The following is a 13,165-nucleotide window of genomic DNA, read 5'->3' as shown; positions in this document are numbered from 1 at the left end:
CCAGCCAAAAAGAAACCAGAGGGAAAATTAGGCAGCCTCCATCTAACATCTTTCAGTGAAAACCAGGAAAGATTGGACAGACTTGCAGTTTTCACAGCAGACTGGACAGTGGCTTACATCCTGGCACCATGAAAAGGAGACCTTTAGACAGATCTGAAAATTACAGATCAGTGGAAGCTCACCTCTATAAGAAAACTTATTTAACACATAAGAAACCCTCTCGGGAGAAAGTTCAAGATACCAATAGCAACTGAAACACCTACAGCATTCTCACAAAAGCCCAGGCATGTCATTCTCTTATCTATGCCAGGATTAGCAAGGGAGCCAGTGTTCTTATACATGGACTATCGAGAGGTTCTCTGACCACTTTGGATCTGCAAATGAGCTGTGTAGGAAGTACATTGAACTGTCTGGCAGAGCAAAAATCAAGGGGAGTTTTTCTGTGTAATTACCTATTAGAAAGGAGGCTAAAAGTCTACTGTAAAGACACTTTACCAAGACTTGCAAGCTTGTTCTAGCTCACAGAGACAGATAAGGACATGACGTTTTCAGTCAGCTCACAGTAAAGGAATTGATCAGCAAAACTGACATTGTGTGGATTCTGTACATATGGAAACTAAGAAGTCCATATAACATTGGTTCTTTGGTAGTGGAAATTCTTTCATGTTAGGTCAAGTGTTACCTGGGAATATAACTTTTTGGAATGGAATAGTCTGGGTGTCTTAGAGGAACAGAGCTCTTTTAAAATATTTTAAAATAGATCTGCTATAAGGCACACCCCTCCCCTTTTCCTACCCAATAAGCTGTATGTTCTACAGGACTGGACCATACCTTGGCATCACCAGGCACTTTCACCTAGGTATAGTTACGTGTGTGAGTCATCCAGGAATCTGTGGCTGTTACTTCTAGGAACTTCAATTCAAAACACATCAATCAACAAGTCAGTTGCAAACACAGTGGGCGAACAAAACAGTTTTCCTTGGTTTTGCATTACAAATTATAGGAGAAAGGAGAGGGAAGAGAATATCTTGCAGATGGCCAGGAAGCAAATGCTAATATATCAGTCACAGAAGGAATGACAAAGTGATAGCTTTGGTGGAGCTCCCTCATCAGAAGACTTTGCATCAGACAAGCTGAAATACAGAACATTTGTGTAGGAGTGAACAAGTTGGTAGCCCAGGATCTGCACTGCCCAGCTCTCTACAGCACCAACCAGGCTTCAGAGTGCTCCCAGAAACATCACGCTGCACTCAGCTGCTTCAGTACAAGACTAACAAGACTTGTACCCCAGTGGCAGACACAAGCAACTCTTCTATCCTCCATTTCCATTTAAAGCAAAAAGCTGTACCTTTTTCAGAATCATCTGGTGGCATAGCAAGTTCCCTTAGTCTGGGAAGCATGTCTATGTATCTTGATCAAGTTCTGCTTCATTTCATGATGCTCCTTTTTCACTGAATGCCCTCCAGATATCCACATCTGCCTTTGTGGTTCTTGTTTCCCCTTGCCAAGAAAGGCTCTATTATGTACTGCATAGATCTTTTCCAGACAAATGCTAAAATAACAACGCTCAGCATCATAGAAACAGATCTCCTTTGCCAAAGGATGGAATAAAGTGATCTACAAGAAACAGCCTGAACTTCTTGATCACCAAGAAATCAGATACAGACACAGGCTTTGACACTAACTAAGAGGATCACGACTAGTTGCAAAAAGGTAGCTGCTGTTCTTAAATGCTCCCACTGACCAAACAGAAGAAAATGCAAAAAAACAGAAAGCATTAAGACTCTCAAGACACTGACTGCATGCCAAACAACATTCAGAGACTCTCAGGCAGGACTCAGTATTCACTGTCTCCTTAATCTACATATATTATGAATCGCAATTTACAAATTCTTCCACTGAGCTGTGAATACTTTGCCTCAGCTATCATGTGTTCCTGCTAACCTTCCTCGTGTCATAGCTACCTGAAATTTGCAAAGGCTTCCATGAGTTCAAAGCATGTACAAATAAAGTCTGTGAGCACATGAAAAATGGTAGAGGAACAAGATGTGTTGACTGAAGCACACCAGAAGCTCCATCATCAAAAACATACTGTGGTGTGACCTGTCTGACTCCGCCAGCCTAACCAACAAGGTGGTTTCAAGGTAGAAACGTAGCACTGAACCCATTGTCACTACCATAAAAGCTTTTTTGGCATTGTTCAGTCAATCATATGACAGAGGTGCATGAGCTACATTTGAATGACCTCATTTGGGTACCAAAAGCAAAGTACCTTTGGCAGCACAGAGCTCGGAGAAAAGCTAGGTCGATTAGCCTGCATGGTACAGACTGCTGCTGGTCTCTGAGCCTGCTGTGATAGTGCCATGCCATACTGCTGTCAGCAGCGTGGTCTTGCCTTCTGATAAGGTAACAGAAGCGTGACAGGATTTTATTTGAAATGGCTGGCAATTCCTATGTACTTTTTCAGAGACAGGACTGCAGAAACACACCAAATAATTTAAGTCCCTGAGGACTGACGATGAGGGAGTGCTAACTCCTCTCTGTTTAATGTTTGTATCTAGTTCTAATTCTGGTGTTGTACTTGTTCTCAAACCCTTTTAAGTTGCAAGAACATATGAACACAAGGAAGTACAAAGAGGAATCTCAGAAGCTGAGAGATGCTGAAAGAAGACAAACTACTGAAAGGGAGAGGAGCTGCTCTTTAATCCATAGCATCAAAAATTCAACATTTACTTCGCAATGCGATGGCTTGTAAGGATTTGTAGAATATTAAAAAGAAGGGAAAAAAACACGTAATGGATTGAACCACATGGTACTTATTCTCAGGTGAATCAAGCATGTGACCTTTAAGACCCAGCAGAACTCTTGGATATGTCAAAGTATATATTCGATCAAGACAATTGCTTTCAAACTGTATTAATTGCAGCCAGTAGTAGTAGGAAAACAGTTATCAGTCATTGGCACAATTTAGCTATGCTTGGAAATAAATAAGACCCAGATTTTAAACAGAAGTTGTATAGACAAGCAAGCCTTAGTAACAACTTAGAATATTGAAGTCACGTGAGAATTTCTATTAACATGTCATGTCCCACAACATCATAACACATTAGGCAGAGCTCAGAGTTGTTTCAGCTGAAATCTGTACAAACTTTGCCCTTGGTTAAGGAAGAAAAAAAAACAAAAAAAAAAACAAGCATTTTGCAGCATTTCTTGAAGGGAACACCACATGGCTAGGTTCTGACCTCCTAGATGCATGCACAAGTGCTGTTCTTGGCAGAGAAACTGTGTACCTGACACTGATGTCGTATTTCATCAAAATATTTAAACAGTGTCTTTTCAAACAGCTTAGTCAAAACTGCCTCTTTCAAAAGCTACAGTAGACTAGTTACCTGGAAGAGATTTGCAAACAAGCACACAGGTGTACTGTACCTTCTGTGTGGACATCGGGGAGCATATCAGCAGTGTGCTGCACTACAGCTGATCGCCTGTACACCATATGGATTCTTCCCTTTTCCTCTTCCATTTGTTTTCCTCTTTCCAAGGCTCAATGAAGTATTCATCCTTATCAGTTCTTATCATTCCAGCCTGGTGAGGAAGAGAGAAAGCACACACACAGGTCATTTGAGAGCCCAAAGGCCTGGCCTGATGCTTTAAAAACAAATCTCAGGAGGGGTGAATTATAAAACACTCAGCATATTACTGTACTGTAAGAATCAAATTACTGCTGGGAACTTTGGTAGTTCCTCTGGACTCCTGGCCAGAGGCGATATCCTCTGCATTCTGATGCTGTTCATCTGCCTGAGGCCCATGTTCAAAGGCATTAAGTTAAAATTGTGTATGGGTATGAGACATTACCCCCTCAAAAACACAACCAAGACCGAAGTCACAGAGGAGTTTATCACTTGCACATTATACACAGTTAATTTGTAACCCATGTACAGTATGCTGAGCACAGTGCTGCAAATCCTGAACTCATAAGTATTCTGAACCTCTCATGGCTCAGACCCTTCATTTTACTTCATTAAAATCAGTAGAAGCCATATGGTTTCCTACTTAAATGCATATTGCTCCGTCCTGTAACCATGTAGCCATTGATGATCCTTCAGACTATTTTTTTTATGTCTTCCACCTGAAAAAGCTGTGTAACAGGTTTACAGAGAAGGCAGATTGATCCTGGTGATTACCACAATCACACTCAGAGTAGTCACACCTGCCTAAGTCCAGTCTAAGGGAAAAGAGACTCAAGCTCAGGAGGGAAAATTTCTTTGTCAGTATTTGAATATAAATCACCGTAAATAACGGAGAAGGAAATCTGGCAACACGCTCAAGGAAACAGTCACTTAGGAAACCCTTAGTAAAGGCCTTCAACTCTGAAGCTGCCTTTAAGAGCAGTAGGACCACACTCCTTCCGACACAGCCAGTAAAAGTGGGAACATCACATAGCGTGAAAATCAGGTACAGAGTATTTGAAGACAGTGGAAAACACCAATGGGATACGCATTTTGAGCAATCTGCAAGCTGTTTTCAAAGGGATTAACTTACAAAACACGAACCTGTATATAAAATGCAGCAGAGCATCTACTGACAAGCATTACCCATCTGGCCTTATTTTTATACAATGCTGTTCTCCTCGCAAGGAGATGATATGGGGATGGCTCCCAGGGTACTTCTCCCTGATCCCCACCAGATCCTCCTGATGTGGGTGCCTGTCCCTTTGTCAAGGGAGCGGACAGGAAGAGACGATTCTGCAGCCCTGTCCCTGTCCATTTTGGCTCTTCCCTGCTGAGGGGCAGAGGAGGGTGGCATTGAGGAGGGCAGAGTGGGACTGCAGGGTGCCAGAGTCATTTTCTGCACAAACTTATATAATTGTCAGATACAAGTAGACAGAATTATGAAACTATATAACAAGTGTATAAAAATGAATATTTTAATCAAGGTATTCAAAATGGCACAAACGGTATTGCACCACAAGCTTTCCATGCTCCATGCGCCTTTTCTTACATCTACGTACTTTTTCAGTTAATAAACTTCTTCAAATATTAGCTAAAGTGCATAAATCCAAATACCGTATTTTCCCTTTCTTTTTATTACATGAATAGCAATAAGAAGTGAGATCGTTGGTAGAAATAACTCAGGTTAGCATCACAAGTCAGTTTTTCATGTAAGTACACATAATTAGACTGGGAATTAACAAGGCTCCTTAGCATGTTAATGGCTTATTTGCTTGGCATTTCTCTAAGCAGAACTAAGTTTTGTATGCACAGTTGCTATGTTACTGATGTAAGACCTTATCTTGGCATAAAGACTTTTTGGTTTAAAAAAAAAAGAAAAAAAAAGAAAAAGAAAAGAAGGAAAAAAGTGCTCTATGAAGCTGTTGCCTATGAGTTGAACGTAGTTCTATCCGAAGTCCTCAGTGAGGAAGTGAAGCTTGGCTTCACTTTCCAGCTTTAACGTGTATACTTCTCGTCTGTGTTAAATCTGCAGAGCCCACAATTATATTTTTGAGAATGGGTGTGCCTTTCTGTGAAAGGAATATAAGAATAATCTGCAAGCATCAAGTACAGTTTCCATTTTTACAACTCTCCATAAAACACCCTGACAGACCTAAGACATTCACCCACCTTAAGCTCCAAGTCGTTGTCTACTCCTGAAAAGACTCCTACTAACTTCACAGATACTGGTAACCCTGCTGTATTAATATCAGATAGAAACAGTAGCTATTTTACAAGTCTAATTACTAATTAATAAGAGGAGTACCCCAAGTGAACAACCTATTTCACCTAATCCTGCTAAACTAATCATGGTTCATGAGAAAAAAATGCAAACTGAAGAAGTACATATTTTGAGATTAAAAGCACGCACAAAGATCCCTTTCCCTGCAAAGGCATCTGGCAGAAGAGACTAGCATCTAAATCTACAAAGCACAGGGCTGCTTGTTATCTGGCACAATTGCTGCAGCACACACCATTTTTCTGTAGAAGATGCAGCGCAGTCTCTTTTGCCTCGGCACATATCTGGAATCACACAGGATCAGGTCGTGCCCCTTTTCCTAGCTAGATGCCACTTCAATCAAAGGGTAGTGCATACTGACTTTCTTTTTTTAACCAGTTGTTAGAGATGAGTATTTATGCAGACAGATGGCTTATCTCCACCTGTTGTTCAGTCTCATGGAAGATGATAACTCAATTAATTTCCGTGGATTGGAACTTCTTTGAGGAGATTCAGGCCCACAATCACGAATAAACATGATGCAATTGCTCGCCAAAATTTGCAAATGGAGCTAAAAGGCTGGATTTCAGACTGGTCATCAGCAACGTGGGTTTCCTAGAGAACGATAACTCCCACAGATCCAGAGCAAGGCCAATGACCTGACCTCCAGTACAAGTCACAACCTCCCCCTGGCGCAGCAGAGAAGTTAATTAAAAATACACAGTGTCAAATGGCTCGCAGAGGCTGAAGGCAGCATGCACAGACCATTTACCACATGCAGCGTTGTGCTTTTTGGAAGAACGGTGTTCCCCACAGTCCCAAGAGAGAAAGGAAGAATTACAGTGGAAAGCAGGCAATTGTGGCTTTGTCGTCAGAGGGCCAAACCTAAAGGGCTGAGGAAGGAAAACTGAATGTGGATTTAAAAAATAAATAAATGTTATATTAGCAGGAACACACTTGGTTTTTATTCAACAACATAACTCACTGAGTTTCTTCCTCATCCCTTCCACACTTCTCAGCCTTGTTTTATACTCTGCTTCATTTGCAGGTTTGATTTTTTATCACTTGTGTGAAAGTTCAATAGGTTTTTTTCATCTTTGAAATACAGAATTTACCCAGTTTTGAGATACTCACCCTTGCCATGTTTTACTACTACAACAAACAGTATAAATATTAACATGCTCTGCCTGACACTGAGTACATAGGAGTTAAAATTACTGTAATGGCATTCTGTTACACAGCACACTCCAACAGACAACACATTTTTATAAATAACCTTTTTTTCTCCTTTCATTGGAAAATGAAATGTAGAACCAACAGGAACAGTTTTGGTCCATTTTAACAGCCTACACTCAAGTGTGAATGCAAAATCCAGCTTTCTTTCCATTCTGTGTTTTTTTCTCCAAAATTTCATCAATAAAGAGTTTCAAGTTTTCCAAATGAATGGAGAAAGAGGGGCATAAGCAGGTATTACATTTCCAAGTGAATCTTCACTGTAAACTCTACTGTCAACCCAGCATTTTCTTCCCCACCAGCCAGAAAAGCAAGCAGGTGTTTAGAGCACATATTTTTAAAGGCTCACTTGGAGAAAAGATTGTGGTGGATTTTCAAGAAAGAAGTATGTAGTGGAATTTTTTTTTCCACAAAAGCACATTTATGGAGCAATACAGGAAAGCACAGTCTGAAATCTTGGAATGCTATTAATTTTACTACTTTTTCTTACAAATTAGTAATGTTCAACATTTCCATCAACTGAAGTTGGAAATCTGTGCTTCTGTGAAGTTTATCTAGAACTGTCCTCACTAGTCTTAAAATGTGAAAACAAGAACACAACAAAGCTACCAAAAGCAAAAAGAAGCCTTTGTGGCACAGTGACTGAGAAGGCCTGGAAATAAACCCGCCTGTTCTCAGCACTACTTCAACCCTGACTGAGACTTGGGGAAGTGGATTAATTTCTCAGCCTTTTCCAGACTCACTTCTCCCACTTCTAAAAGGGCAGCAAATACCCCTCCACTGAAGGGTACTACAGGGGAAACAGGCTCAAGTTCTGTTTAGCACCTTCTCTGCACCCCCACTGCTGCCTAATATCTATAACTTTGTCTTCAACTGACTCCTGACCAGTAACCCACATCATCCCTGCAACTCCCCTCGCCACCCTCCCCAGTCCAGAAGTAATGGTGCATAGTGAACCGAGGGAAAGCCTTTCTGCCGAATTAAGCAGATGCAGGAGCAGGTCCCATCTGAGTTCGTAATAAAAGGTGACTGGGAGCAAGGCCAAATCCAGTGTGGCACAGGCAGCCCACCCAGGAGGATTTCCCAGAGGACAGCAGAGGACGTGTTCTTACTGGAAGATCCTGATAAAACAAAACCTGGAAAACGGGGATTTTTTTCAAATGCAAAAAGACACAGACGATAATAATAAGGGAATTACAAATGATATAAAGCCTTGAGAAACTAGCCCACAAAGGCAGGTTAAATAAGGAGTCGCTGAGCCAAAACCAACAGCATTTAAGGGGGAACATGATTCTGTATAAATATGCATAGGGTATTAGCTGCAAGAGAGGAAAGAACCATTCATTCAGAGCAGTACAACAGAGAACTGTGAAGTGACCCTTAAGAATGGATACATTTAACTTCAATATTTGAGTAAACATTACGGGTGGGATTTTCAAAAGTATTTTAGGAAGTTAAATGCCCCATTTCTAGTGGTTTGCAAGGAGGGCAAGTCATTTAATTCTCAGGTGTGTTTTGAAAAGCCCACCCTCAAATGTCAGAAAGTGAAAGCATTTGTTCAGCAAGGCAGCCGAGTCACAGTATCGGCCATTATCAAATCAAGTGCTCCTAATACTCGCTCCTGAGCGTTACCGGAGAATAGGAAATGCTTTGAGTTGTTAAAACTTACAGCGCATTTATTTTACAAAATAAACCTGTGACAGTATCCCCATCCTACCTATCATTGCAGGGTGAATACCTAGAGGTCAGTTAATGCACTCACTTCTTGATGCCAGTCTCCACTGCCCACCTCTGTTCGCAAGTTGGTTCTTTTTTCTTCTCATTGTCCTCACCTACTGGAGAAATGGTGTTTCCAAAAATGAAAGCCACAGCTTCTTTTTTTTCATGCAAATCCCTCTACAAAACACTCATTTGCCTAACTGCCCATGAAAAAAGTAGGACAAAAGTTATGTTACTGTAGTACTAAGACCTCTATTGCTGTACTCATCAATAGCGTCTCACTGTTCCCACCTCCTGCCCTACCTGCATTGGTTCCCTACCATCTCTCACTGAAATCTGTAAGTTCTTCCAAGCAGGAGTTGCCTTCACATGCTGTGTCACTACAGCGTCTAGCATGGAAGGATACCTGACCCAAGAGTAGATGCTGATCTATACCAAATACACTACAGGCACGCTGTCAATAGAAAACAAGTATTACAACCATCTACGTATAAATGCTTGGAAAGAGCACAGAATCTTTAATGGGAAACACCAAACAACTGAAATGATGCAAGGAGTCCATGTTTAGAGCAGATCCAAGTACGCATACTGTGTTACCAGCCTCCATCGGATCTTCTAATAGCTTCAGCACATAGTGCTTTCTTGCTAATGGAATTCCAAGTGCAGAGCATTTGGTGAACTGGGAATGTGAATGAAGGGAGGTCAGTACAAGGAGTCGGGCTCCAGGACAGTCAAGCACCAGTTCACAGATTTTCCTGGATCTCATACAGCAGTGGCCACCGTGGGCTCCAAGGGAAAGAGCAGGGAAAGCAAAACACAATGCGGTGCCTCTTCCCTAGAGCAACCCAGGAGCTTTGTAAGCAGGAACCCAGGCCTGGTGCAATACCCCATGCTGCAGAAGGTGAGCGGTTCCCTGGTAGCAGCAGGGCCAACACAACCACAGCTATGCAGCACTGGCCTGCCTGCACGCTCCTTCCAACTCTGTTTCCTTAGAGAGGCCACACCACTTAACCTAAGCAGCAAGGAGCACTTAGAGGGAAGCAGGGTGACTGTACCATGCTGCTCATCAGAAAACACCAGTGTATTGATCACTGAGAGCGTGTGCAGAGGTTTCAGTGACCGAGTGTCACATAAACCCCTCCTGGGAAAGAGTTCACTCTTGCTTTTTCTCTACAAATCTCCAGCTAGACCAGCTATTGGCAGCACTCCCATCCAGCCATGCTCAGCAGAGACAGCTGACTCCTGAAGGACATAAACCTGCAAGCTTTAGGTTTCAATCAGAAGGGCTCAAAGTTGGGGAGAAAAAAACAAAAAGAAAACAAACAAACAAACAAACAAACAAAAAAGAAATATTAAAGGATACAACTGGGAGAAGTCTTCCATTTTTCAGTTTGGGCTGTAAAGGTTCAGGATGCATTTCCCGACACTGTCTGTAAATGAGTTGCTACTGGAAATTGAAGCCAGTAACATGGACATCTTCCTGCTCTGCTCTTGAGGAAGACATCTGGACACCAGCATCATGATCACCAGGAGCACTACATACTTTCAGCCTCAGGGGTTTTTGTGCCGCCCATTTTGATACCACTAACACCACATACTTTTAAGTAGAATGACAATGAATTATAGCTGAATTCAAACCAGTTTAACTATTTTTCCATTGACTTTAAAGACAGTGAATACGTAATACATTGATCACTTTCAGTGAAGAATGCTTTCATCCCTGTGTTTTTGTGGTTTTACTATTATTTTCATCTATGTATCTACTTACCTTCACAATATTAGATTTCAGCTGTTATCTGTATTTTGAAAACCCTGGAGTTGCATGCATTTTTTCTAAGACATAATGAATCTGCCACAGCAAAGGTAGTATACCATTTATGTTCTTAACTTGTCCCTAGTGCCTTTGTACTATGCAGAAGTAATTTTTAAAATGTTGACATGATACTCTGGGGAACAGAGGCATTAATTAGCAGCTATTTCTCCTAGGTCAGCTTTGAACAGTGAGGGAACTGAACATATAAGGCTGCCTTAAGCAAGCCAGAAATACAATATTGAAGTATTTACAGATTGTGACATGGCTGCTCCCAGACCAATGTGGCATGCGTGGGAGTCAAGTGTAGAGTAAGAGCACTGATATTGCCAAGCTGCTTTTGAAGGCTGTTTGCATTAGGTTTCTCCCTCTTTTCTTTCTCTTTCTCTCTCTTAAAAAAAAAATATATATATATATATATATATTTTTTTTACTTAGGTGAGAAAGAAAAGATCACATTCTTAAATGTCCCTCTCAAGGACGGAGTATTTCTCACACTATACCTGCTCTCTGTGCTCCATTCAGACTTTTCTAACCAACTCCTTTGTCTCCAGGCTTGTTCCAGACTTAAAACCTCTATTTTTATTATATTTTTTTTTTTATTTTGTCCTTTATCCCCTCCCTAGTGGAAGATAGGAGCAATAGGTAAGTATTCTTCTGGCAGTTAATTGGGATTACATCTTTAGTCAAAGTTTTTTGCCAGTTGAGGACAAACAGCACTGCATTGTATTGGATACACCAGGTCTACTAGGTTAGAGTTAGCTCTGGAGACTGGGTGCAAATACCTGTTCAGTGGTGCACTTGGTGCTAAAGCGGGTCTTCAGCAGATAAACGTCAAATGCCACTCTCTTGTGATGATACTGAGTACACAAACACATGCCATGCTATGCTGACTAGCTTTGTATTCCTCTGTATGAGCTCACAATCCTTGATTAAATGCTTTATTGTCTGCTTTCAATTACTTTCATGAAGACACAGAGCTTTCCGCTATACTGAATACAGTGAACAGAGAGATAAAATCCTTCCTGGTATCCTAAAATCAAATGTTTACCTACTCAGTGTAGCTTTCTCACCACTAACTATTATATAGGCTTTTAGCAAAATGGCAACTGCTCCAGCTGAATACACATTACAGACCTACTTTATCTGTACCTGAGGCGTAAAACTTTGCGATCTAAAAAAGTCAGTCATCCAATATATAATTGATAATACTGCACCATGAGGGATACATGATCAATAGAGCTTCACTGCATTTTGCTACATAACAATCTTCATTTGTATTACAGGCATCTTTTATCTGGCTTAGGATACTTATACTCTTCTGTAATATAAAGGGCAACTTAGAAATACCATATACTGTGTCCGTAGTGTGAAGATTTCAAAGAGCAGAGATTAAAAGCTTACAAAATTGAATTTTACCATCATGTTCAAGGCCCTGCTTTCATCTCTAAATGGAGTGGGCTGCCAATAATAAAAGAAGCAGATTAAAAAGCAGGCTGGAGTTGCTCAGCAGAAGGAGGCTGCCTGTATGAAATCAGGCTGTGGTAATAGTCCTCAATAAGAAATGCTCAGACCATGAAGAAAAAGATCAGCCATAAGCACAGGGATCTGAGGATGCAAAAATCACCTTCCTTCTGGTGGAAAGTTCCAACTTTGGACCCTTCGGTAGCTTACAGTTGCAAATATGGAGTAATGAGAAGAGGCTACTCAGTTGGACTCTACCTAGGAGGGAAGTGGAAATGAGAAGGTAACAGCTCTCACTACAGCACACAGGGAAGCAGCCATGTGCAAAAGAGCCAGGACAGTTACCTTCCAGCCCAAGGACAGCTAAGAATTCAGCGGGAAAGGGGAAAACTACCTGCACAATCAGCTTCCCCTGTTTTGGGGAGACCATGCTGAGGAAGATGACTCATCTGCTTGATTAAAAGTATAAGATCTAAATCCAATGTGAGGACATTTGTGGGGACATCAGGAAACACACTGACGTGTTGTCTGTAAAAAGTATGATAGGACCTTTGGAGCCCACAACTGTTCAGATCAGTTGTCATCTGAGTGGGAGCAAAGGGACTATTAACTACCCAAGGTCAGGGGAGTAGGGCCCAAATATTTATAGAACTGCCTAAATACATACTTCACGGTTTGGCGAGCCTGCGTGACAGCTATCAAGTGTGCAGTTTGTCTTCAAGAGTTGATAAACCTGCTTAGGAGGCAGTTCCTCCATCATCCTGACATCCGTCCTTAAAAACAGGGGAAGGAAACTCTTCTTTCACGTGAAAAATACACCACCTCTTAGGCAAGGTATCAGTCAATGCTACATATCAGCCCTTCTATCTCACCTTGTATGCCTCTCATCTCCAAAAACAAGGTGTTTCTTCAAGTAGAACAGTACAGGCAAACAGACTCTTCAGACATCCTCTTATTGAATGAGAGAGAAATAAGATACCAGCAAAAAGCAAGCCAAAGAAAGAATAAAGAGATTGACATACTGCTCAAGCGTGTAAAAATACAAAAAAATTACTCCTTCCCCATTCCCTCTGGAGATTTCTCCAAATCTTTATATTTTTTCCTTCAAAGCATTTGATGGAGTAGGAAGGAGGCTTTATTTGTCTGAGAGAAGATGAGTATCATTCTCTTGTACGAATGCCAAAAGTGTTGCTATCTAGCAAAGAGGGACAGTACATACGCCAAGTCTAG

The 13,165-nt window shown here is 41.2% G+C and overlaps 1 protein-coding gene across 1 annotated transcript in view; it reads right to left on the bottom strand.

Moving 5' to 3' along the window:
- Nucleotides 1-13,165, bottom strand: part of ADAMTS3 (ADAM metallopeptidase with thrombospondin type 1 motif 3) — a 124,249-nt gene that overhangs the window by 79,205 nt on the left and 31,879 nt on the right. Inside the window, 2 exon segments of the mRNA XM_040555664.1 lie at nucleotides 3,430-3,540; nucleotides 3,543-3,585. Of these exon segments, the coding sequence (XP_040411598.1) occupies nucleotides 3,430-3,540; nucleotides 3,543-3,585 (154 nt within the window).

The sequence above is a fragment of the Cygnus olor genome, chromosome 4, assembly GCF_009769625.2.
Source record: "Cygnus olor isolate bCygOlo1 chromosome 4, bCygOlo1.pri.v2, whole genome shotgun sequence".
Classification (NCBI taxonomy): domain Eukaryota; kingdom Metazoa; phylum Chordata; class Aves; order Anseriformes; family Anatidae; genus Cygnus; species Cygnus olor.
Note: the sequence above shows the minus strand (reverse complement) of the source record. Positions and strands in the feature narration are given on the sequence as shown.